We start from the raw sequence: 27264 nt of genomic DNA, 5'->3' as shown, positions 1-27264 counted from the left end.
AGTTGAGTTTCCAAGTTTAATTTGTAACGTTTTTATTAATCTAATTTGTAAACTGATTTTTATATAAAACAAAACCTTAGGTTATCAAAGTTTTCTAACTCTTAGCTAAGTATCATGCAATCAAAAGTGATAGAATTTGGTTCCAAATATATAAAATTTTCATTATCATTTTAAAAATAGGTCGAACAAAATTAGGTGTTTACACTATGTTAGTATTTAATGGTATTAATTTGATTTCTAAAATATTTTGATATTTTAACTCAACATTCCTAAGGTTTATGGCTGTAGAATCATTTGTGACTCCAAAGAATCATGTACCCTTCGCTAGCAACATTTTGCATCTAAAGTCCCTTGCATTATGAGCAATACATACTGAACTAATTAGCAAATAAATACTAAACCAAGAAATTGATGAAATTCTGAGAAGGATATAAGTGGGTATATTATACATAACTTAAAGTAACAATGCTTAATTTCTATCATCAAGTCTACTATAACTTGATTATTAAGTAGCTAACATAATTACCAAAATGAAAGCAAAATTATGAATAGCCTATAATGGCATTATGCCTATGTCTTTAATAACATGAATAACTCATAAAAATGAAATAGGAGCCAACCAAACATTAGAATAATATCAAATGAAAAGAGAACAATGTGAACATTCTGTAATGCTACAAAATGAAATTGTCCACTGCTTCACCACTTGAGGGTGTGGTTTGATCCCTTGTAGCAGCAGAGAACATATATGAAAATGAAAATGCAATGGTTGTTCTATTCTGTATCCCTTAAGCTTTCAGCAGTGAACCATAATTTCTTCTGGATGATAAAAACAACTTCATCACCATCCTGGTCAGATTCAGAACTGGATTCTGTTGTTGCAACTACTTCCCAGTGCAAAGCAGTTAAGTACTTCTTTATCAAATCAACGACCGGCTGTTTATCATGGAAGATTATGAAACCGGTAGGTCTAAGCAAGCGATCCATCTCAATTAATAGATCCTCTGGACTGCAATCTTTCTTCTCTAGGTCAGAGAAGACAGTCCATGCATGGAGTAAGTCGTAAGTCCGGGGGTATGTTGAATATCCTTCACACCTGATTAGGTTATAACACAACAAAACTCAAAACTTGAATCTAATAAATTCTCAGCATACAAGGAGGAAATGTTAACAGAAGAAAAAAAACAGCAGGTTGCAGCAAGAAGGTAACAAATTACAACTTATTTAGTCAAATCACCAAGTTCTCTCCAAATCTGCTGGATCACTAAGATCTTTCTTTACATATTAATTTATTCTCTAGTGTCTATATCACATTTACAAAATCAGAAAAATAAAAAGAATGCACCACATATCAAAATCAAATGCATGGAAAGATATCAAAGAAGCTAGAAGCAATAGATTTATATTTCAAGTAAACCATACCAATCATGAGTTGAGCCTATGAGGCCTCTGTCATATATAAGCTTAAGTGTGTTTAGTCCATCTTGAGGTACAACATTCATTACCCAAACATCCTTGCCTCTAAGAGCAGCTGCAAATGAACCCATGTTTGCTTTCATATCCATAATATTCCTTATCGTGTTCGATTTTATTTTTGGACTCAAGAGATTCCAGTACTTCTCAACTCTCCTTTGCCATAGTTCCTGTACCACATGACAAAATTTAAGCACAGTTTTTTATCCAGTGATTTCTATGCTCTCAGGGGGGAAAATTAAAACCATTAACAATAGGATAAATTCTAACATCTGATTACCGTGTCCTTTTCAAACATGTCATTTGAATAGCCAAAGTCAGCTAATCTAGGAGGAGGACTGGTCAATCTTGCTGGCCATGGAGCTAATCCACTACCCTTGACTTCGTTGTCATCTGATAAAATCAACAAAAAGTTTTAGTAGGTTGAGTTTCGCATCCACAGATCTAGATTAGACAAGGTAAGAATACACCTGAAAGATATAATGAATGCCACTAAAGAAGCAACTATAAATTACTCGTTACGAAGAAAATAGCTAGAAGCCGTAGGATGTAAAGACCATCAAATCACAGATAAAAATGTACTTACGTTCACTGTAAGGTGTTATGCAAGCTTCCATATTTACTCCCCAAACTGCATCTGGGTCATCATCAGATTGGCAAAGAGGAGGGCGAGTACCAGGTTCTCTATCCCTATAGCAGTCATTTGTCAGAGGTTTTTGCCAGATGACGGTTTGGTTCTTTTTAGAAGCTATTCTCCAACACATACGCCCCACAAGGTCACTCATTTCTTTCCATATCCTTAGATCCTCTTCATCCTGAGCATATGCTTCTGGAGATGAGTATGCAAAATAACCTCCTGGCCTGAGCAAACGGTCTAGTTCAAGAAGTAGTATTCCATCTCTTTGAAGCCAATCGATTCGACAACGAGAACAGTGAGCAAGTTCGAAAGATCTGCTAGGGTAAGGGAGTCTTTTAGTTCCCAAGACGCCAAGATATGCAGGAATTCCTCTTTCTAGCGCAAACTGAATTTGATTTTGATGCACATCATTTGGTGCCAGCGACATTGCAATGATATCAGATGAAAGAAGATATGCTCCGAAACTTGCAACACCACAACCAACATCAAGCACAGTCCGCAACCTTCCTTCATCATTTAGATTATCGTTTGAAAAGTTGAGCATCTGGCAATTCAAATTGGAATATAAGATAATGATTCATCCACAAAATAAGATTTTTTTATAAACAAATTGGACCATACAAACTGGAAAACTGCCAAAATGTTCTCTGCATTAACAGTAGACATACAGATAGATACTTGCATAAAATGGTACTTCCAACCCGGGAACAAAATACATATGATTCCATCTCTTATAGGCAAAACTAGTAAAAGTAGATGCAGCCTTACATTTGCAATTGCAGCAATGTACTTATCAGCTCCATAGTGAAAATGAGTCCCGCCACCCGGAAACACTATCTTTTCACCTTTTACAACCATCCAATTCTGGTCAGACTTCTCTTTTGCAAGGTGAGTATGTGGGATATTTGCTTTCCACACCTCATCTCTGCTGTGTGGCCACTTAATAGGAACCTGCATGTCAGAGAAACAAATGTTCGATGCTTGGCTAAAATAATATAAATGAATCACAGCAAGGATAGGTCGAAGAACACATCTAGTCAAAGCAAATCTTCACCTTGTATCCTGGTGGAGGAGGAATCAAGCAATTGAACTTCCTTTCTGCAGAAGGACAATGTCTCTCATAGTGTTCCATCAAAGACAGGTCCAGTTTCATCCTCATTTGATATATAAGGTGTCTATCTAAGCAGGGAATCAACTCTGAATGACGATCATCACAAACCTGCAAGAACAGAAATATTTGAAAAACCATGAGACTGGTGATGAGCAAAATGTGTGGCCATGTTTGAATGAGTGCATGAACTTGAAATGCATATAATGAAAGATATGGACTTAGTTAGATAACCTTTGCAGAATTAGTGTCAAATCTATTTCATCTGAGCCTGAGGCAGATGAGCGTGAATATGAGAATGAAGATGATGGTAACAATGATTAGGAGGGAGCAATGATCTTGCTTAGCTTTTTCCATTTTCTCCTGTGTTACTGTGTCTACTTATTTGTGTATGAAAAGTATGATTTTTATTTTAATTATGCAAATAAGATTATTGTTAACTGACTTGGATATTAATTATGGATATGAATCATCATATTAGTTTTCTTCAACTTTTAACTTTCCATTTGATGATACATTTTAAGCATCTTACATAACAGACATGTATTAATATTAGAGATTTACTAAAGTCATTGTTTTAGCCATAGATAGTTGATCCAATAAACCCATATATCTCAACTGGTAAGGGGTTTACACACACACACACTATGAAGGGGGGAGTATGAAGGCATGATTTGATTCTTTGTCCTTGGGATCACCTGCAAAAGACTTCATCTGCTAAGCTAGCTGGCACTACATGTACTCGATCCAATGGATTTGAACAAACCACTACATATAGGGTTTATTTATTTTTGTTGTTATTAGAAAAAAGACTAATTGAACCAAATAATAAGTAAAAAAATGAAAGACTGACAAATCTTAAGGATATCTTACTGGGAAACTCTTTGGTACAACTTCGTCCCCTCCAAAACTTGAAGATTCATCTTGTTTGGCATCAGTGTCATCATCCCCACCCAGATATGACGACCCAAGTCTCTGCAGTGATTTGCTTCCATATTGAAGAGCAGACGAGCCACTATTTTGAGAACCAAAGATGGATCCACCATAAACATATAGAAAACCAAGAAAGATTGTCACAACACAAATGGAAGCAACTACACGCTTCTTTTGTGATCCATCAGACCGTCCCTTCGACATTATTAGTTGAAATTAATAGAAATCCAAATTGCAACTTTAACTGTTCAGATAGATCTTGTTTCACTAGACATTCAGCATCAACTTGACCAATCAATACCCCAGTTAAAGTGGAAATCCTGATACTTCAAATTAGAATCGTAATCTTAATTTATAATACAGTGTCCTCACAACACACTGGCTTAATGATTAACCTGCAACGAAGTAAAGGGACAACAGTCAGCAAAATAAGTACAGATTCATCACTCTGCAATTGTTTTAACTTTAGATTAAATCATAGAGAACAGACATGAGTATATAAAAACTAAGAAGAGGAAAACAGACATGAGTATATAAACCAATTTTAAACTTCTTTATAAAGAGAACAGACCCATGTATAGATTTCCTGCCGGACACAGTTTACCAAGATCTAAGCTGGGGAGAATGCACCCAAGTTAAAAGCAATCCCTAGTCCTAGTATTGGTCAAACAAGAAAATTTGGCAAAGTTCAAATAACCAAAAAAATATCAGGAATCAGATTGGTGCTCTAGCATGTACAATCAAAGAGTGTAATTTAAGTCATTACACTAAAGTCTCAACTCTCTAACAAAAAGTTACAAATCCCTCCTAGTTTTTAATCAAATTCTTCGGACTAAATGTTCCATATAAGAGTGCAGGTGATATTAAAAAATAAACATAAAAAATGAAAAAAGAAATGATGGTGATGACAATTATACTAGCAATCTAGCAAACTAATGAAAATTATGGATCTAAAAGATCCCCTGAAAAGAAATATGATCTAAATTAAGTAGTAAATGATTCCTTTGCAAAAATATAATTCAGGAAGCCATAATGGATTTAAATCTAACAACATTAATTAATAACAATAAAATTAAACGGAATTCCCAGATCTGGCGCAATGAAAAAACATTAATACTTATTAATGACAAACGAATCAAAATATAGAATCTAGACGTGGTGAATTCAATGCATCATTAGTTGCAACTACGAACCAAACATACCCATATTGCAAAACGTTCTAGATCCATCACAAACCAATAAAAATAAAAAAGTAGAATTGCAGAAAAAGCTTACTGGGCTAAGATCAAAATCCAATTGGGTTTCAGAAAACTAAATCAAAATCCCAGCTTTGTATACCAATAATTAAAAATAGAAAACTATATGAAGAAGGTATATAAGAATGATTGAATGAATACAATGAAGAGTGAGATCAGATCTAAGAGAGTATTATTAATCTATCTATGATATTGGTATTTAAGAAAATGGTGTATACACGACAGTGGTATTGGTGAATGGTTTAAGGTAAGTGTCCCTATGACCCTACCTTGTATCGTGTGTGTTTGTGTGTAACAGTTTCAGTGTCTACAGAGGATGGAAGCAAATTGACCTGTGATTGAGGAGCCAACACAGAATTTTGATGCTAATGGTATTGACACATTTTTAAATATGATAAAGTATGTGTGTGAGTTACCACTTGTGCAATTAGATATGATTCAACTTGGAGAATGTGAGTGAGATTGCACTTGCACATTTATGAGTCATGCCATGGTGTGTCGGTGCTCTTTATTTTATGCCAAAAATTTAGAAAACAAGTCGATATGTACAAGAAGAATCTGGTTTACATGATCAACTCCTAAAAAAAACTACTAAGACATTGGTGTAATAGGTAAAGTTTCATTAGATCTCACAAGATCAGAAGAATAAGGATTTTATTCTTGGAAACAACACATGTTAAAAATGATAATAATACATAAAAGTAAGATTAGTTTATTACCTATAAATTAAAAAAAAATTAGTAATATAAAGTGAAGGGATTCTTAGTAGTATCAAAAAACTAGGGTAGAAGATGACAGAATGTTATTTGGGTAAAAGAAATAGCTTGTTTAATCTAATATATGTGCTCATTTGTTGAACTTGACCTAGCAAAATTTTTATGTGACACGAGGAGGATGCCCACTTAAGCTTCATTTGGATGTAAGAAGAAAATAAGAAGAGAGAAATAAATGAAAAAGAGAATACGAAGATAGAGAAAGAGAAGAAATTTAGTAAATTTTTTGTAATGTTTGATATAAGAGAATAATGAAAGAAAATGAAGAAAAATAAATATTTTCTTCACTTAATTTTTTGTTTGGTTGGATAGAAAGTAAAAAAAGAAAGATAATGTTATACTTTAAATGATAAAAATATCCCTTAAAGAAAAGAAATGAAAAAATGTTGTTTTATTATTGATTAAAAATAAATGTTATATTTTTAATTTATAAATTTTTATTATAATTACAATTGTTTTTAATTAAAAAAAAATTATATCCAAAAAAGATTTACGTATGTTACTAATATTTAAAATAAGAGAAAAATTATTTACATGTTGGAATTTTTTGCATTATCCTTGTATTATTTACCATTCATTTTTAATCATCACCAATTATTAATTAAAATCAATATACGTGAGCAGTGAATGGTACACTAACTATGTATAAATCAATATTTATAATGACAATATATAAATATTACACTCTTAAAATAAACAACAAGTGTAAAAAATATTGGGATAGTTAACATTTTTCACCAAAACACTATTCTCTCCCCCGCTTTATCTCCAAATTAGAAGAGAAAAGACACTCACTTTATCTCCAAATTAGAAGAGAAAGAAAACATGATGGGTCCCATACATTTTCATTATCTCATCTCTTTTTCTCTTTTTCCCAGCTAGAGGAGAAATCCTCTATTTCTTTTCAATCTCTCTCTCACTTTTTTCTTTTCACTCTAATTCTATGATACTTTAGCTCAACAATTACGATATACATGTGAATAACAATTTTAGTCACATGCTATTAATAATATATCCTCCACTGTAAAATTATTATATAAAGTGTATATTACTTGTAAATCAATCATTAATAAATTAAATATCAATATGACTTGTTACTTTTCTTATAATGTAGAATGATTCATACAAATATATATCATTTTTCTTTTAGGTCGTTGTCCCCAATAATTTTAGGTTTTTAATAGTAGTTAATTATCATTAGCGTATGTCTAACTTACATATTCTTTTATGTTTTGCGTTATAGTTGTGGTTTCTTTCTCCGTTTATATATATACCTAGAGATATGGTAAATCATATGTTAAATCTTTTAATATTTGATAGGAATTATTATATTGTGGGATAATGTGCCCTGTTAAGCTTTGCATGTACTAAGTCTTTGTGTTTACTGTTTAGTTAATTATGTGTCCAATGACTATATGAGATTTGATTGCCTTTTTAGACAACATGATAACCAATTGGTTGATGTTGAACCTATAGGGTAAAACGAGCCTTTAGAACTAGTAACGACAATCTTTAGCTTCATTGGTTCCAACGATTCTATTAGTAAAGCTTGATCGTGCTTAATACTTTCTTAAATATTAACCTTCTGTGACCTTTAAAGTTACATTTTAGGATTAGACTATTAGCATTACATAACCATTTGGTGTTAACAAATTTAGAGTAGATGATTGGTAATGGTTACAATAAAGTTCTATGAAGTTGTATTTTACCATTGGAGAATATTATGGCATTCCGCATAAGCCAGAAAAACCACTCAATAACAGAACAAATCATTCTCCAAAACTTCCCTCTTCTTCTATTCCTGAATAATGAACTATATTGCATAAAGTGGTCAACACTTTTATAAGGACGTGCAACAGAGATACCAAGCCATTTGTAACAAGCCCACCAAATGCTGAAACTAAACTGACAATTTAATAAAAAATGTTCTACATATTCTATGCAACATTGATAGAAGAATTGAGATAGCAAACTAGACTCTTGAGGTATAACCGATTTTCGAGCCAAAGCATCTTTAGTTGGAATTCTACTATGAAGTAGTTCCCAAACAAAATCTGAAACTTTACTAGAAATGCAATTACTCCATACCTTTCTAAAATCGATTTCAGTTGCTTCATTATCACTGTCCAGAATTAGGTATTAAGCTGAGCTAACAGTGGATGCATCACTCTTAATCAACTTCTCGATACCACACATAGAGATCCCATCTGATAAGGGGAAGTGTTAATAACATTAAGAAGTTCTGTTTCCAACTATTTTTCCTATACAAATAAAGCCCACCAATTCCAAATATCATTGATTCAAAAATCCATATCTACCCACTGACACATCCTTTTGCAAAGAAGCATGAAACAATATAAAAAATGTACAACACAGAGTTTCATTACCTCTCCTTCTGTCATACCAGAAACTAGCTGATGATCCACTACTCATAGATCTTTTAAGAGTAGAGATAAACCAATTATTAACAGTGACTATCATACCACCATCTAGATTTATAGTTCCTCCTTAAATTCCCCACTTCAGTTGAAAAAGGATTACAATTACCATACTTAGATGTGACCACCTTTTCCCAGAGTGCATCTCCTTCCACGAGCAATCCCGACTTACAAGTGCCCGACAATGTCAACTTAAACAAGCGTAGATCTCTCACACCTAGCCCCCCTTGGTTCTCAGGCAAGCAGACAATACTCCACTTAATCATACTTTCAATGTCATTCCACCATCTAGATTTATAGTTCCTCCTTAAATTCTCCACTTCAGTTGAAAAAGGATTACAATTACCATACTTAGATGTGACCACCTTTTCCCAGAGTGCATCTCCTTCCACGAGCAATCTCGACTTACAAGTGCCTGACAATGTCAACTTAAACAAGCGTAGATCCCTCACACCTAGCCCCCCTTGGTTCTCAGGCAAGCAGACAATACTCCACTTAACCCAAGCAATTTCTTTTCTACCAGCACCATTACCCAAAAGGAACCTTCATTGAATACTCATAAGATTGTTCAAAAGCTACAACGAACAAGCTCCTAAGCTAATATAGGTTAAATTTCTATTTCATATAATTACCTACAAAGTTATCGTTACATTTCATACCTGCATGAAATATAATGAATGTTGGCTTTAAAGCATATAGGATATACTATAAACATTTCTTACTGGATTTGAGGAAACTACACCCCAATTTTCTAAACACTTCGTCTGAAAAAGCAATTGACAAGATCATTTTGTGATACTCTCCTTGTCATTTCATCAATTCCTGTCCCAAAACTTAGCTGTCTTCTACCAACCTGTTACTTAATTAATACTTTAATTAAGAATGCCATATGTGTTATGATTACAGTTATCACTAGACACCTAAACATCAAAGAAAACAAACTTTAATTCATCCATGTAACCTCAATAAAAAATAAAATGAGCTCTAGTATATTAAATCCTTAATAAATAAACAATGGTATATCATGCCTGCATTTTGATGTAATTGGAATATTACATAAGCTTATGTGTTAAGGAACATAATAAGGATAAGTTTTGCCACGGGATATTTACATGAAATAAACTTACGAGCACAATAACTCCATATCTTATCTATTCTTGTGTTGAGTTTATTGTACCTCATTGCAACTGCAGAGAACAGACCTGTATTGAGTTTTCAGTTACAACTCCCATTTACTTCTCACGTGCACCCTTCCTATACTTATCAGCCTGAAATATTTTTGCACCTTGTCATACCAAGATTTGTATAATTTAGATATGATTTATATCTGAATTACAGTAGAATTGTTCAGAACTCAGAACAAGTGGTTGGCATTGCTTACCTTAGAACACTACTTCATTTAAGCTTTTCCATATTTATCCATCCGCAGATGTCTAAGTACTTTGGAGCATAGGCGTGAATGAAATATTATATGCAACTCAACTACAAAGAGGGGATGAGAACCACCAGAACAGCTTTGACAACAGCAATCATGCTTTGAAGGTGTTCAATAGTTTATGCAGCTGCACCACATAGTGGATAATAAAGATATCACCAACCTTTTTGGACAGGAAGCATATCTGAGAGCAACCTCCAAATAAAAAATTTCGCGTATGCAGGCATATCCAACTTCTACAAAAGACTCCAAATTAGACCTGGAGTAGCATTTAAAGTGCTTGAAAAAATCTAGATTCAGATACATCACTAACTAGTATGCAGATTTCATAGAAAGCTTACCTGACTTTGTCCAATTCCAAACCATCTGATCCTAAGGCAACCACAAACTGATAGGGATACTCTTTGATGATTTAAGCTTCACAATGCATAAATATTCCATCAATCAAAACTGAACTCCATTTGCCTCTCGACAACATAAAAAAGATCTACTACTTTCTCAACATCACTCCCCTAAACCTCATTCTCCAAACTAAAAATTCTTTTGTTTTGGGCAACCATTAATGTCCCCAGATATTAACTTGTTCACCATTGCTAATAAGTAATAACCCACCTAGAACCCCTTTCCATGATCCATCTCGAGCCCACAAAACTCCTCTAAGCATAACTAGGTTGGAAAATTGTTGCAGTCATAAACTCCTCATATGGGAAGTATCTAGCTTTGTATAATTTAAAGATCAAAGACTCTTCAGCTCTAGAAATTCTCAAAGAGCTTTTTGCTAAAGGATAACACCATTCTAAAATTACATTGTGAATAAAGAATTCATATTAATGAATTTGGAATTCACAGTTAGGACAATCAATACATGAATGCTAACTATCCAATTTTACATTATGAATAAAGAACTCGTATTACAGTTGCATTCTGGGGTAACTATCAATACATGAATGCTAACTATACATCCAACTTTGCATTATACAACTAAATTTAGAGTCTCCAAAGCTCAGATATCCATCTAATTTTTTTATAATAAATACAGAAATCGAATGAATTTGCATTTAGGGCGGCAAGACACATACTACCATATGTTTCTATATCATGAATAAAGAATTAGTACAATTTTATATTGAACATCACCAAAGCTCAACAAAACCATCCCAATTTTAAGATTTCCAAATAAAGAATCCACTAACCTGACTTAATAAAAAAGTAACTGCTCATGCATCATATTTGACCCACTATTATGAATATCCAACAGCTCCAATTAACGAAATTTATAGAAAAACTACTCAAGTTGTAGATCAAATGAATATAAGTATAAAAATATCCATTTCTATGGATCATGCTTGAAGGAAGATAAATTTATCCATGACAAGGATTGTGGTTGATGTGGGTCTTACTTGTTGTGGAAAAAATATACCACCTTGCCTCTATGCTTCGTAGAAGACAGTACAAAGACACCATCTGCTGTCAGATAATGAATAAAGAATTCAACTTGTAGGCACTGTTCATTTACCACATCTCTTAAATTTATGGTCCTCCAGGGCTCTAGGCTCAAAGAAAAATAGCTCTATTTTAAATTACAAATAAGGGTTAACATTTAGGGTCATCTAAGTTACACAATGATAAATCATTTTGCAATTACATTTAGGGTCATAAACACATAAAGAATGTAAGTTTGACGACTGTACCATATTGTAATCCAAAATTAGCATGATATGTTTGAGCCTATATGACCTTAAATGAAACTATAACATGAGCTTTTTATTCAGAATGTAAGTTTGGATTACACATAAAGAATTCAAATTGCAATTGCATTTACGATCAAGGCACCATTCTAAATTTACATTGGATATAAAGAATTTACAATGTGTTTCCTTCACATTATGAAACAATTCATATTACAGTGGTATTTAGGGCGTTCTACTATACCACCTCAAATTTGCATTATGTATTACAATATGGTACAGTCGTCAAAAATCAAATATCCATCGAAAATTCTTATAATAAATAAAAAACTCAAGTTTGCATCTAAAGCAGCATGAAGCATCCATTAATAAAGAATTCATAATTCAAAATGCAAAAATCTATAAGAACATCATGGACCCAAGCATACAATACCATTTAGGAGCATCATGGTCCAAGCATAGCATATAATCCCAAGTTGTATTATGAATAAAGAATTACAGAAAACACATACATAGTTGAAATTAGGATCATCAAAAGCTCATGGATACCATCCCAATTTCTCATTTAGAGTTATGAATCCATATGGAATTACATTTAGAGCCATAAACAATCAATATTAGCAGAGAACCATCTTCACGATCTCACCTGAATCAAATCCAAAAGTTCCATGAAGTTGTAGTTTCCCATTGGAGAATATTATGTCATTCCGCATAAGCCAGAAAAACCACACAATAATAAACCAAATCATTCTCCAAAACTTCCCTCCTCTTCTATTCCTGAATAATGAAATATTGCATAAAGTGGTCAACACATTTATAAGGAAGTGCAACAGAGATACCAAGCCATTTGTAACAAGCCCACCAAATGCCGAAACTAAATTGACAATTTAATAAAAAATGGCCTACATATTCTATGCAACATTGATAGAATTGACAAAGCAAAGTGGACTCTTGAGGTACAACCGATTTTCTAGCCAAAGCATCTTTAGTTGGAATTCTTCTATGAAGAAGTTCCCAAACAAGATCTGAAACTTTACTAGGAATGCAATTACTCCATACCTTTCTAAAATCGATTTCAGTTGCTTCATTATCACTGCCCAGAACTAGGTAGTAAGCTGAGCTAACAGTGTATGCATCACTTTAATCAACTTCCCAATACCATACATATAGAGATCGCATCTGACAAGGGGAACTGTTAGTAATATTAAGAATTTTTGTTTCCAATTTTTTCCCCATACAAATAAAGCCCTACGCCAACTAATACTCCAATTCCAAATATCATTGATTCAAAAACCCATATCACCCAATGACACATCCTTTTGTGAAGAAACATGAAACGATAGACGGCATAGAGATTCATTCCCTCTCCTTCTGTCATACCAAAAATTAACTAATGATCCATTACTCACAGATCTTTTAAGTGTAGAGAGAAACCAATTATTAACAGTGACTATACTATTACTCATTCTTTCAATGTCAGACCACCATCTAGATTTAGAGTTCCTCCTTCTTGAATTTCCCACTTCAGTTGAAAAAGGATTGCAATTACCATACTTAGATGTGATCACCTTTTCCCAGATCAATCTCGACTTAAAAGTGCCCAACAATGTCAACTTAAACAAGCAGGGATAAGTTTTGCTGCTGGATATTTTCATTAAATAAATTTACCATTACAATAACGCCATATCTTATATATTCATGTGTTGAGATTATTGTACCTCATTGCAACTGCAGAGAACAGACCTGTATTGAGTGTTCAGTTACAACTCCCACTTACTTCTCACATGCACCCTTCCTATACTTATCAGCCTAAAAATATTTTTGCACCTTGTCATACCAAGATTTGTATAATTTAGATATGATTTTTATCTGAATTACAGTAGGATTGTTCATAACTCAGAACAAGTGGTTGGAATTGCTTACCTTAGAACACTACTTCAATTCATCCTTTCCATATTGTCCATCACCAGTCTAAGTATTTCAAAGCATAGGAGTGAATGACATATTGTATGCAACTCAACTACAAAGAGGGGATGAGAACCACCAGAACAGCTTTGACAACAGCCATCATGCTTTGAAGGTGTTCAATCGTTTATGCAGTTGCACCACATAGTGGTTAATAAAGGTATAACCAACCTTTTTGGACAGGAAGCATATCTGAGAGCAACCTCCAAATAAAAAATTTCACCTATGCAGGCATATCCAACTTCCACAAAAGACTCCAAATTAGACCTGGAGTAGCATTTGCAGTGCCTGGAAAACATCAAGATTCAGATACATCACTAACCAGTATGCAGATTTCAAAGAAATCTTACCCGACTTTGTCCAATGCTAAACCATCTGATCCTAAGGCAATCACAAACTGATAGGGATACTCTTCGATGATTTCAGCTTCACAATGTATAACTATTCCATCAATCAAAACTGAACTCCATTTGCCTCTCGACAACATCAAAAAGATCTGCTACTTTCTCAACATCATTCCCCTGAACCTCATTCTCCAAACTAAAAATCCTTTTGTCCTGGGCAATCATTAATCTCCCCAAATATTAACTTGTTCACCATTGCTAATAACTAATAACCCACCTAGAACCCCTTTCAATAATCCATCGCGAACCCACAAAACTCCTCCCAGAATAGCTAGGTTGGGAACCCATGGTTGTAGTCATAAACTCCTCAAATGGGAAGTATCTAGCTTTGTATAATTTAAAGATCAAAGACTCTTCAGCTCTAGCAATTCTCGAAGAGCTTTTTTCTATAGGATACACCATTCTAAAATTACATTGTGAATAAAGAATTCATATTAATGAATATGGAATTCACAGTGAGGACAACCAATACATGAATGCTAACTATCCAGTTTTACATTATGAATAAAGAACTCGTATTACAGTTGCATCTTGGGCTAACTATACATCCAACTTTACATACACAACTAAATTTAGTGTCTCCAAAGCTCAGATATCCATCTAAAACATTTATAATAAATAAAGAAATCATATAAATTTGAATTTAGGGCAGCAAGACACATACTACCATATGTTTCTATATCATGAATAAAGAATTCGTACAATTTTATTTTGGAACATCACAAAGCTCAACAAAACCATCCCAATTTTAAGATTTCCAAATAAAGAATCCACTAACCTGACTTAATAAAAAAGTAACTGCTCATGCATCCTCTTTGACCAACTGTTATGAATATCCAGCAGGTCCAATGAGTGAAGTTTATAGAAAAACTACTCCAGCTCTAGATTAAATGAATATAAGTATAAAAATATCCATTTCTAAGGATCATCCTTGAAGGAAGATAAATTTATCCATGACAAGGATGGATTGTGGTTGATGTGGGTCTTACTTGTGGAGAAAATATACCACCTTGCCCCTGTGCTTCATAGAAGACAGTATCAAAGACACCATCTGCTGTCACATAATGAATAAAGAATTCAACTTGCAGGCACTATTCATTTATCACACCTCTTCAATTTGTGGTCCTCCAAGACTCTAGGCTCAAAGCAAACTAGCTCGAATTTAAATTACAAATAAGGATTAACATTTAGGGTCATCTAAGTTACACAATGATAATTCATTTAGGGTCATAAACACTAAAAACATAAAATTCAAATCCAAGCTCAAACATCTTATCCAAATTTACATTCCGAATAAAAAGCTCACGTTATAGTTTCATTTAAGGTCATATAGGCTCAAACATATCATGCTAATTTTGGATTACACATAAAAAATTCATATCGCAATTGGATTTACAATCAAGGCAACATTCTAAATTTACATTGGATGTAAAGAATTTACAATTCGTTTCCTTCACATTATGAAACAGAACTCATATTACAAAGGTATTTATGGCGTTCAACTATACCATCTCAAATTTGCATTATGTATTACAATATGCAGGGTCGTCAAAACTCAAATATCCATCCAGAATTTTTATACTGAGTAAAAAACTCATAAATTTGCATCTAAAGCAGCATGAAGCATCCAGTAATAAAGAATTCATAATTCAAAATGCAAATATCTATAAGAACATCATGGACACAAGCATACAATACCATTTAGAAGCATCATGGTCCAAGCATAGCATATAATCCCAAATTGTATTTTGAATAAAGAATTTAAAAAACATACACATTTGATATTAGGGTCATTGAAAGCTCATGGATACCATCCCAATTTCTCATTTAGAATTATGAATCCATAAGGAATTATATTTAGAGCCATCCATGCAATTAGGGTTTCAAAAAAAAATTTAAATTGTAGAATAAATATCTAATCCGGGAATCATGTAACACAAAGTCCATCCAATTTCAAATAAACCTTTTTGGTTTGTAAAGTCGACTAAATTTCAAATCAACAAAGATTGAAATTCAAACATTATAGCCCATACAAGTTCAATGTACCTAATATACCAATAACTTCTTTTAATACAAGTTTTCAATTACTGCAATTGAGAAGATGCTTCAAACCATTTTTAGTATTTTGGAATCACACTCTAGTTCTCTCTCTTTTCCACCAAGATCAATTAGCCACAATTTCAATCCACCAAGAAGGAACATTCTTGAACAATTTTAACGTTATTATTCCATTACAGCCACAACCGAAGAAATTGCCTCAACATTTTTAGGGATTTGGAACAAAGTGTGTTAGCTCTATCAAATATAAGATTGAAAATCCAGAGAGGAAGAGAACTAAGAAATATGTGGCACTTACAGATGGTCAAAAAAACAAGAAATTGAAAAGTAACGCAAAGGTTAGGCCTCTTAATCTCATTACCGACACAACCAAAAAAATCGCCTCAAAAATTTAGGGTTTAGAATCGCCACTTTCATCAACTCATCAATTACTAAAAACAATTCAAAGATTAAAGCCGAAATCATAGAAATAGAAAGAAAAAAAGAAGAAGAGAAAAGAGAGCAACAAAAAGAATCTCTCTTCGGCCATGTTTCATTGATCACCTCAGAACAATGAAAGGAAGAGAATGAAGATGGAGAAAGAAGAAAAAATTGAGAGTTAGAGAGATGCCACAACTTCACTCCCTCTCTCTCTTTCTTTCTCTTCTGGACGAAAAATTGAGTTAACATTTCTATTTTCTATACAGTTAGGCACATGACAAAGCAATATATATAGTTATTCCTATGCACTGGACGTAAATAATACGCGGACGTAAAGGTCGCAAAACATGGGCCTGGCCCAATAATTTATATGCTTTAATTTTCTTCCAACTTTAAATATTTCGATGGACTATTATCTTAAGAGTAAATTACACTATACCCCTGAGTTTTAATAAAATTATATAAATCATTCCTTACTTTTCTACACCAACACAAACATCCCTCATTTTTATACTTTCATTATACTGACCACCCTGCATGAGAAATAAGTGTAATTTTGTGAACAAAAAATGTGATAAATGCAATTAAGTTAAACAAAATATGATATATCGTGGAGACAAATCCAAATAATTTTGGTTCGTTATGATACAGTATAAGAGCGATTTAAACAATATCTTTTAAGAATTTTTGATGCATTTTGTAACAAAAAATAATAAAGATACATTAATTTGTATATTATTTAGATTTTTCCTCACAATATACCATGTTTTGTTTAACTTAATTGCATTTATCACATTTTTTGTTTAAAATATTACACTTATTTTTCATGCAGTGGTGGTAATAAAAGTATAAAAACTAGGGGAGGTTTGTATAAGTGTAAAAAAGTGAGAGGTAATTTGTGTAATTTCAGTAAAACTCAGATATATCAATGTAATTAAATCTTTTCCTAATTATAGACTTTCTATGGGCCCTCACCCAATACTTTATATGCTTTAATTTTTGTAGTATTTAGTTTTTTTATTTGTTTCAATTATTATTTTATATACCAAAAAATTTAATTTTTTTATTATATCTAATATTGTTATTATCATTAAAACTATCAATCAATAATAACAATCAAATATTTATCTCATTATATAAAGCTAACTAATCTAAAGTACAATCTTATAATAATTTTAAAATAATAATAAAAACATCAACTAGTGTCTTATAATAAAAATAAGAGGGAATATATTTAATTATTAAAAATATTTATTCTTATAATAATAATAATTCGTTGTTGGTTTATAAAATTATATATCTAAATTAAAGCATTAAACAGATATATAAATATTGTCTTTGTTGAATAATATATTGTTTTTTAAGAAATGCTCTATTGATAATTTTTATAGAAATTGTAATTTGTTGTACGTGGTTCTAATTTATTTATTTTTTCGGTTATTTGATTCTTGATAATTTTTTATGCAAAAACGAAATTTTATTTCAATTTTTATAATTTTTAATAATTTTAAATTTTAAATTATTTTTTGGTATAATCAATAACATCCATAACTTTATAGGTAAGGAATTAAACTATTTTGGGATGTGTGACCCCTTCCAATAATTTTAGATTGGAAATTGAATCTTCACATTATACTTAAAAAATTTACATCATACTAATACATCGTTGGTTTAAATTTTTTGAATTAAACACCATTCGGTTGCACTTTCTAAATATAAAAGTTTGTCAATCATTATTCTGAATATAACTTCTTATATCTAATATGTGTTGGAGTGTTAGAGGAACTCTCATATTTCCGTATCATTTTATTTATCTCACTTTAAATTATTTTTATTTAAAGTACTATTACATCATGGGCCTAGGAGATATTTGTGATCTCTTGCTTGCCAATTTGGATTGATCGTCATGCCTTACCATAGGACAACCAAGATTTGTTATCTCATATTTATCCATTTGAATCCTTGTAGAGATAAATTATTTTTTCAATCCACTAAAAATATAACATTTTTACATTTGTCTTATTTATTTTAGATCAAATATTATATTTATCTTTCATTAAAATATTAGCCCAAATAACTAATCTCCTTATAGTACTTGATCCTCTTGTTTTTTTCCACATGCAGAAACAAAACCAAACAGTCTAAAAACCAAACAGACTAATATAAAGTAGCAACAAAACAAGGTCCTCGTGCGTTCAGACTCACTCTATCACTAACCTTTTATTACTCTTCGGATCTTTATTCGTCCTTCTTCCATCTTCTTCGATCCAAAACAAGCAATGGCCAAAGACCCAGTTCGCGTTCTTGTCACTGGTGCTGCCGGTACTCTTTTCCCTTTCCTACCATCACATTCTCATATATCATTTCTTCTTAATCTTGCTACCATCTTTTATCTAATCATGTTTTTTAATTGCTTTAAATCTTGGGTTCCTTTCAAAATCATCTGTGTACTACTTTCTTTTTTCAGATCTTATATTTGTTCAGATAAAATCTTTTGATGTTTTATGCTTTTGAGATGTGATATTATGTTTGAGACTTTTTTATTTTTACTATCTCTTTATTATGATCAACTGATACATCTAATGTTTCCATTTCTCTTTATTATCTAATCATGTTTTCTGATCTCATACTGCATGTTGTAGTACTTTCCTGAGTTTTTAAGTGATGTTAGTGGAATGTGCCATGAACTATAATTAATGTACCAAACTACCAATAAACCAATCTATTAACAAAAATGATACTGCTTGACAACATCATTCAATCTAGAATGATATATTGGGACATTAGTTAAAGTTTATGTACCAATATGGAAGTTCTTAAAGATAGTGGTTTGGCAAAAGAGCTCAAGTTTAAATCGTCTGTATCCTCGTCTCCTTGTTTTCTTGTTAGTATGTACGATCAACAATAAGGTTGTTGTCTTGTGGCTTGGATGTCATGTGTTTAAATCCTGGCAACAGCCCCTCATGCATTTGGCCCTTCTATATGATCTAAACAATTGATTTTATTTCATAAGAGTTGTAGCATCTTCGAGTTAAGATAATTCTTTGAAATTGGTATGCCAGTACGCATCAGTTCGGCTTTTAGTTGAGTGGGAGGTTCACTTGTTTGACAATTGGTTTCTTTATTGAGATGATTCATTGCTTGATACCCAGTCTGGATGCACAAAATGTTTGCTTATATGCATTTTGTAAAAGTAATATTTGAAATAATTTAATACAAAATCCCCTGGTTATTTTGCTATGCTGATAAAATATTTTGACAATTTTAGGGCAAATTGGGTATGCTCTTGTCCCCATGATTGCTAGGGGTGTGATGCTCGGTGCCGACCAGCCTGTGATCCTCCACTTGCTTGACATTCCACCTGCAGCAGAGTCACTGGATGGTGTTAAAATGGAGTTGGTGGATGCTGCATTCCCTCTTCTGAAAGGTTTGTATTTCACTCCTTATTAAATGTTATATGAACTTAAAAGGAAATCCCCTTAGACTTTAGTTGGTTTATTTTGCTTGATTAATTATTCCACAATGTTATGAGGTATTATGAAATTATTTCTTTCAGGTGTCGTTGCTACAACCGATGTGGTTGAGGCATGCACTGGGGTCAATATTGCTGTATTGGTTGGTGGATTCCCTAGAAAAGAAGGTATGGAGAGGAAAGATGTGATGTCTAAAAATGTCTCTATTTATAAGTCCCAGGCTTCTGCTCTTGAAAAGCATGCTGCTGCTAACTGCAAGGTAATTATTTAAGTCCGAGTCTTCGAGTTTTTCTCTTCAAGAATTTTTATCTCTACTCTGATATTTTGTCAAAAATATTAGAAGTTGTGTCATAAACATTCATTTCTTTAGTCTTGGGACATGTTGGTTTAGATTATTGATTCAACACTATTAATGTCATGCTTTCTATATTATGGTGATGAATCATGAATGTAAAACCAATGGTTCACTTTTTTCTTTCTTTTTCTGTTGGGTTCATGTAATTGAGATGAAAACTGTTACTTGAATAAGCATTTTGTTTAAAAGGCTTCACTTCTACCCAATTCACGTGTAATTGGATCTTGCATGTGAAGGGCTTGTGATCCATCTATAAAACTATCTCTTGCTTTACATGAATCAAGTGTTTTTTGATTTTTGAGAACATGTCTATCTTTGAATATTATAAGCTTATAGGTTCTGCATTATCATGCAGGTTCTGGTTGTTGCTAACCCAGCAAACACCAATGCATTGATCTTGAAGGAATTTGCTCCATCTATTCCCGAGAAAAACATTTCTTGTTTGACTAGACTGGACCATAACAGGGCACTAGGCCAAATTTCTGAAAAACTAAACATTCAAGTTTCCAATGTTAAAAATGTTATAATCTGGGGTAACCATTCATCAACTCAGTATCCTGATGTCAACCATGCAACTGTTACAACTCCAGCCGGGGAAAAGCCTGTCCGTGAGCTTGTTGCTGATGATGTCTGGTATGTGGATTTGTGACTACTGCGAATGTGATCATTTTTATATATTTTTTTGCATTTCTTGAAGCAGTGATGTAATTTTGCATTATCAAGGTTGAATTCGGAATTCATAACCACTGTCCAACAACGTGGTGCTGCAATTATCAAAGCTAGAAAGCTTTCAAGTGCACTATCTGCTGCTAGTGCTGCTTGTGACCACATTAGAGATTGGGTTCTTGGAACTCCTGAGGTTGGTTCTTATGTTTTGCTAGATCATCAATTCTAATTCTGCATAATATGTCTAGCTCAGCTTTATTTTTCATTGCAAATACTAGGGTACCTGGGTCTCGATGGGAGTTTATTCCAATGGATCTTACAATGTACCGGCTGGACTAATCTATTCATTCCCTGTCACCACTCAGAATGGGGAATGGAAAATAGTTCAAGGTAAGAATTTGAATAATTTATTGAAAGAATGCAATGAAGCATATTGAATATTTCCTCTGGAAAAAAATTATTGAAAAATAACTTCGTGATTGTAGGTGTTAATGCTTCACGCTTAAGTCTTTTCGGCCTGATTTAAATTTTAAAAAATTGCAACTTAAGTTAGACCTCATTCAACAATCACACTCCCTATGTGCTTGTGGAAAAGATGTAAAGTTTTTCAAAGATAAGTTAAGATTAGGTGTTTTGTCATAAGACCAGTGCTTTCCTATGTCAACTCTAGCATAGCAAGACTGAGAGGAAAGTGGAGAATTGAAGCTCTAGCTTAATTGTAATTGTCATGTTTAGCTTGTTAGTAGACCCTAGTTTGTAGTATAAGGATGTAATCTATGTAAAACTAATATGAGGTGGAGGATTTCAAGCAAGATTCTGGATTAATTGACAGAATATTTGTTTTAATAGATTAAAAAAATTGACGAGTTCTCGAGGAAAAAATTGACGTGATCTCTGTATTTTGTAACCCAGGACTTTCAATTGACGAGTTCTCGAGGAAAAAATTGGACTTGACTGCAGAAGAGCTTTCTGAGGAGAAAGCCTTGGCTTACTCATGCCTTTCCTAGACTGCTTGTTTTTCGCCTAGTGACATTGCAGGTTCCCCTTGTTCACCATTAGAAGTAGCTTCAATTTTGAATAATGTCCCTCTAAGATACAGAGGAAACTATTGATGGATAGTCTGTTCTTTTGTATGGAAAATACTTGTATTGCAGTGTCTAATCCATTAAACAGGATATTTGAGCTTATGTATTTGGTCTTGCTAATATAGACCACTTGCTATATATTAAGTTGGATTATGCTTAATCTTTATGCATTTCTGACCATTCCACTGCTTTACAATCCTTATTTGGTGTTGGCATTGTTGTTTGTGCAAGTCCTTTGATGTATGTTGAAATGCATAGGGTTTGGTTGCATCATTTTCTTGATGGGAAGCTTTTACATATAAATATATAATATTACAATTATGTCTTAATCCAACTAGATGAGGTCGGTTACATTGGTAAAACGATGTTATAATGTTTTATCATAAATTATATTCATTAATAAAATATTGATTTTTAAATCTTTCATAATCATTTTCGTAATAAGTAAGATAGCAAGATGTAGTGGACCAATGGTACTCCTCAACAAGATTGAAGTATGATAAAACACCTTAAAATATATCTCCCTTTAAAAGATAAGATGTGCTTATGGTGTTTGACAAACACACCCATATATTTATAGGTGTATATTCTCAACCCTTAAATTAAAATCAAGGGCTAAGATTAGAGTAGTAATTTTATCCTCATGTGCCTCTCTCTATCGTGACTTGTTGTGAGACATTTTTCATATCAAATGCCAACAAATTGTTTTCCTTTTGTTGATGTGAAATCTTTCCTTAACATTTTCTCATTGGACGCAATATCTCATTATAGATGACTTATGACTTATCATGCTTTTAATTTATATTCTAACCTTGACCCCATTTATAAAAAAGTTGGATCATGTGAGACATAGGCCACTTTGCTAGTACACAGGTGGATATATTTATCCTGAAATGGATTCCTCTCTAATACTAGAAATGTAAGATGGGGTAGTTTTTCAAAATTATTAATTTATAAAAAAATTAAAATATGAACCATTGAATTTTTATTATTATCCTGTGTCATAATGATATATATGTAGTGTCCTCTCGGATAATGGAGAGGAGCTTTACTCATTCCTCATGATCTAGTTGCCACTTTTCTAATTCTCAATAGTTATTAATGGACCAAAGTATTAAAGAACCATAATAAACAAAAGAGCTTAAAATTTAAAATTTATATGACAGTATAAAGATTTACATACAGAACATATCATTAACCTCATTTTGATTATTTTTTCTAAAATGTCAAAGAGTTTAAATATCAATGATGGATGATGCAATAATAGTGTATAAAACTTATACACTTTCAGTATATACATTTTTTCTCATAAAGAAATTTGATAAAACCAAAACTTTATCTCAATTATAATACAGGCAAAAATGAAATCAAATTTGGCAATCAATTCCAAGTGCTCAATAGGATTTTTTATGTTAAAACAGTGTTTTCTAATCCAAAGCTTTACTTTCCGCCATCGATCAAATCACTTCCAAGTTGGAATTAAAAATGGTTCATGGTGGTCTAATTCAAATTTGATTACCTATTTGATGCAGTTATTCTTTTATGTACAACCAAACTAAAAAAATCTGAAAGTTAATGTAAAAGAAAACTCAACAAGGGGCATGCATTTTTTTAATGCTCCACAAATTTTTTTCTTGGTGATCAATGCTTCACATACTTTAGTACATCATTTATTGGTATTACAATCAACTAACTCTAACCTAATGAAATATTAATTTCTAAACAAACAAAAATGTCAGAAAGACTTGTTGTGTTGCACAGTATACAGAAAACAAAGTCAGTGTTTCACTTCTAATCCCTTTTTATATATTGATATCATATCATTATCCCTTTCTCAATAGAACTATGTGGTTGGTTTCTTGTAGAAAATGCTACCCCCACATGAGAAATTAATGTACCCTTTTAATACCAAGTAAAGGTGAAGTTCAAGTTACTATCTTTTAATAATACCCTCACTGAAGAAAAATTCAGAACTCTGGCAATTCTATTGAATCACCAGTTCTGATAAATATGTCATACCAGAAATCCATGCCATCATCCAAGTTTGAAATATAACCATTACTCTGTTGGAAACTTTCCTCATAATTATTAGAAGGGCATTGAAGTGGTAACTCATTTGAGATAGTCAAAGATTTTGATGGAACCATGGTGGTAGGGGTTTCATCATCCATTGTTGCATTTTCTGACCAAAAGCTTTCATCAATTTCAGGCATTGTTTCTTCTAGAGACTCTATGTCTTCAATCTTGATCTTTTTGCTTTCATCAACTGTGGCAGATGAAAAATAACTAGAAGTGGTGCATGTTGATGTGTCAGGTTCTGATTGAGTTATGGTGCTTGAGTTGGAATTTGAGCGTTTGATTTTTGGTCTAGAGACTCTAATTTTGTGATCTGAATTGAGTTGATTTGTTTTCAGTAGTAACCTCTTCTTCAAATGTGTGTGCCACACATTTTTTATTTCATTATCAGTTCTTCCTGGTAATTTGGCTGCAATAGTTGACCACCTGAAATTAAGGATCAAATTGATAAGTATATTATAAAAAATGATTAGTATATTAATGTAATAATTGCACGAGATTTGTGTTCAGATTCTTGATTATAGTGAATAGAAAAACAACAAAACTTTGATTTTGTCTTCATTGTAGATTTGCATAGACAGTGAATCTCATGCATATATTGGTATGCACGTCTAAAACATGTTATAGCTGCATGTGCCATAAAATGCCACACCAAGTTTCGTGCAATGCAGATATAATAATCAGAGAATCTTGCAAGTTGCAACCCCATGCACCCCTTTTTAAGGGTATTGATGTTTTATATTATTTTCTATTCAATATTTAGTATTAAGAAAATGATGTAAATATAACATACTGAAAACAATATTATTTCTGTTAACATAAGGAAATAACTTTGATCAGATTTCTTTTTTGAGAGAGTGATGTGGCATGCTTATTGTATTATTGACTCTTATATTTGTAAGTGATTCATATAACTTTATTCTATGAACACCCTTGTGACATTTTATGTACATAGTAGGTTGTCTGTGATGAACTAGTTACTGGTGCATGTTTTGTTTCTATACATCATTTCTGCTTCAGTCTTGTACCACTTTCACAGTCAAATGTGGCAGCATACCTAGATTTTCATACACAAATAAAATTAATGGCTCTACTAGGGCCCCCCCACCCCATTATGGAACAAATAGTACTATGAGTTAACATTTAAACAAGCATTTTCATTTTAGTATTCTTAAAAGTTGACAAATAATGCATGCCACTAGCCCCACCACTTTAATCAAGTCACATTATCCTCTATATTAATGGAAAGATAAAAGTACTTTAAAAACAAAGGATAATACAACTTTCAATGACACATTTATCCTTTTAATTATAACGAAACTAAAATTTTGTCATTAAAAATAAATGGATAAACATGCACTTACTTCTCGAGAGAGGATTTATCACTTTAATCTACCTTATCTATACAAATTAGTGAAAAGGAAAGAAGGAAAAACCCAAACCCATTTTTCTAAAACTTCAGAAAAATTGAAAAGATGATTAATCATACATCATGAAGTGAACTAAGAATTATTATTAGATGGGTGGCATCATGATGGTTTACCTTGATTAATTTTAGACAGAAAATTTAAGATGAATGTAATATGGATCAGAAAGGAAGGAATGGATGAGTACCTATTCCCTAACATATGATGCAGCTTAATGATAGTTTCCTCTTCTTCATTTGTGAAATTTCCTCTCTTAATATCAGGCCTCAAATAGTTAGTCCAACGCAATCTGCAGCTTTTCCCACACCTTAGCAACCCTGATGATCAAATTGATCACATAATAAACCATAACAAAATCAATAATATTACCAAATTTTAAATTATTATAGCAACACATAAATTTTTAAAATTAATAGCATAACATTATTATGCAAAAAAAAAAAACTAGGCCAGTTATTGCATATGATGTTTTATGAATATGTCATAGATTAAATTGGGTTGGTTCAGCAGTAAGCAGGTTAAATCCTAAGTATTTATATAATGTCAAAGACTAAGGTTTGAATTTTGAGAAGTAACTTCATGGGAAGAGATAAGATTGGATAAGGATTTAGAACTATTTGTGCCACCATTAAACAAAAAAAGTGGATATATGTGTCCAATTTTAGTATTAATCATGTTCCAAAAAACAAAATCTTTTAAGTACCTGCTTGCTTAGGAAGTGCACGCCAATTACTATGGCCATGTTTTTGGACATAAGAAATGAGAATTTGATCTTCTTCTGTAGTCCAAGGACCCTTCTTCAATCCCATCTTTTCACAACAAGGAGCTCTCACCATTTTTTTGGGTCTTGTTTCTATGGCTACACAAGATGGAAGAAGATTAATACAACTATGTTCACTCTAGTACTAGCTTCTTAGTTCTTCAACTTTGTTTCCTAAGACACATGCTTGCTATTTATTCTTGTATATTCCGCACGCCATAGGGCTATAGAATGGTCCAAGACAAGATAAAGCATATTTTTCATATTCAAAGCACTTAGCTATTTCCACGAAAGAGGGTCACTCTCTCATAAAGGAAAAGGAAAAGTGATATATATTTTTATTTGTACAAGTAGGACTTAATTTGGAGATAAAAGATTCATAATGTGACACATTGTTGAATAATGACTAACGACAACTTCATCACATTTACATCATAATTTGCGTGCCAACCGTATCTATTTCTAGAATATAATATTTATATATTATTAGTGTAAAAATTTATACATAATTAATATATTATTCATTATTATTTAATTGTATTACTTTTTTTTAAAGAACTACTAATAATTAAACATTATTGATTAACGATACAGTAATAATATATAAAACTCAGGTAATATATATATAAAGAGAATAATGTATTTCCTTATATAAGGAGATAACTTATCTCCTATAGCCATTAAAAATGTGACATGTGTACTATTTTGTTTATTTTTTAAAATATTTTTATAGAAAATGATGAAATATGACACATGTCATGATTTCACTGGCAGGAGGAGATAACTTATCTCCTTATACAAGGAGATACTCCATTCCCATATATAAAACATTAT

General features: G+C 32.3%; 3 protein-coding genes and 1 long non-coding RNA gene across 6 annotated transcripts; 1 reads left to right on the top strand and 3 right to left on the bottom strand.

Moving 5' to 3' along the window:
• Nucleotides 428–5905, bottom strand: LOC109336115 (probable methyltransferase PMT8). Of its 3 annotated transcripts, none has more exons than XM_019572513.1 (8): nt 5677–5905; nt 4092–4546; nt 3165–3329; nt 2879–3061; nt 2060–2654; nt 1754–1866; nt 1423–1643; nt 428–1096 (listed from the first exon to the last, which is right to left on the bottom strand). In XM_019572513.1, exons 2-8 carry the CDS (start codon nt 4353–4355, stop codon nt 775–777), a joined length of 1863 nt encoding a protein of 620 aa, XP_019428058.1. In that variant the 5' UTR covers nt 4356–4546; nt 5677–5905; the 3' UTR covers nt 428–774. The 3 variants fall into 3 exon arrangements, with proteins under 3 accessions (XP_019428058.1, XP_019428057.1, XP_019428056.1); XM_019572512.1 differs by having other exon boundaries at nt 773–1096; nt 5740–5905; XM_019572511.1 differs by lacking the exon at nt 5677–5905 and adding an exon at nt 5427–5646 and having other exon boundaries at nt 773–1096.
• LOC109336139 lies at nt 9195–13506 on the bottom strand. Its single transcript, XR_002106307.1, has 3 exons — nt 12801–13506; nt 10000–12518; nt 9195–9886 (listed from the first exon to the last, which is right to left on the bottom strand). It is a non-coding gene; the product is annotated as an uncharacterized LOC109336139 (long non-coding RNA).
• Nucleotides 18771–22347, top strand: LOC109336136 (malate dehydrogenase-like). Its single transcript, XM_019572544.1, has 7 exons — nt 18771–18910; nt 19857–20015; nt 20145–20320; nt 20772–21049; nt 21140–21275; nt 21361–21472; nt 21995–22347. The coding sequence occupies exons 1-7, from the start codon at nt 18868–18870 to the stop codon at nt 22087–22089; spliced, it is 999 nt and encodes a 332-aa protein (XP_019428089.1). The 5' UTR covers nt 18771–18867; the 3' UTR covers nt 22090–22347.
• On the bottom strand, nt 24081–26656 carry LOC109336137 (myb-related protein Myb4-like). Its single transcript, XM_019572545.1, has 3 exons — nt 26374–26656; nt 25858–25987; nt 24081–24669 (listed from the first exon to the last, which is right to left on the bottom strand). Exons 1-3 carry the CDS (start codon nt 26504–26506, stop codon nt 24135–24137), a joined length of 798 nt encoding a protein of 265 aa, XP_019428090.1. The 5' UTR covers nt 26507–26656; the 3' UTR covers nt 24081–24134.

Source organism: Lupinus angustifolius, chromosome LG20 (assembly GCF_001865875.1).
Source record: "Lupinus angustifolius cultivar Tanjil chromosome LG20, LupAngTanjil_v1.0, whole genome shotgun sequence".
Lineage (NCBI taxonomy): Eukaryota > Viridiplantae > Streptophyta > Magnoliopsida > Fabales > Fabaceae > Lupinus > Lupinus angustifolius.
This window is presented reverse-complemented; position numbering and strand designations above follow the sequence as displayed.

Excerpts from the sequence above, each read along its gene's own strand:
- LOC109336136 (XM_019572544.1), top strand. The coding sequence starts at position 18,868 with ATGGCCAAAGACCCAGTTCGCGTTCTTGTCACTGGTGCTGCCG. Across the intron at positions 18,911-19,856 it reads TCTTGTCACTGGTGCTGCCG|GGCAAATTGGGTATGCTCTT; the intron begins GTACTCTTTTCC and ends TGACAATTTTAG. Across the intron at positions 21,276-21,360 it reads GGGTTCTTGGAACTCCTGAG|GGTACCTGGGTCTCGATGGG; the intron begins GTTGGTTCTTAT and ends TGCAAATACTAG.
- LOC109336137 (XM_019572545.1), bottom strand. The coding sequence starts at position 26,506 with ATGGTGAGAGCTCCTTGTTGTGAAAAGATGGGATTGAAGAAGGGTCCT. Across the intron at positions 25,988-26,373 it reads TGCACTTCCTAAGCAAGCAG|GGTTGCTAAGGTGTGGGAAA; the intron begins GTACTTAAAAGA and ends TTTGATCATCAG. Across the intron at positions 24,670-25,857 it reads CATCATATGTTAGGGAATAG|GTGGTCAACTATTGCAGCCA; the intron begins GTACTCATCCAT and ends CCTTAATTTCAG.
- LOC109336115 (XM_019572513.1), bottom strand. The coding sequence starts at position 4,355 with ATGTCGAAGGGACGGTCTGATGGATCACAAAAGAAGCGTGTAGTTGCT. Across the intron at positions 1,867-2,059 it reads CATAACACCTTACAGTGAAC|ATGACAACGAAGTCAAGGGT; the intron begins GTAAGTACATTT and ends TGATTTTATCAG. Across the intron at positions 1,644-1,753 it reads ACATGTTTGAAAAGGACACG|GAACTATGGCAAAGGAGAGT; the intron begins GTAATCAGATGT and ends CATGTGGTACAG.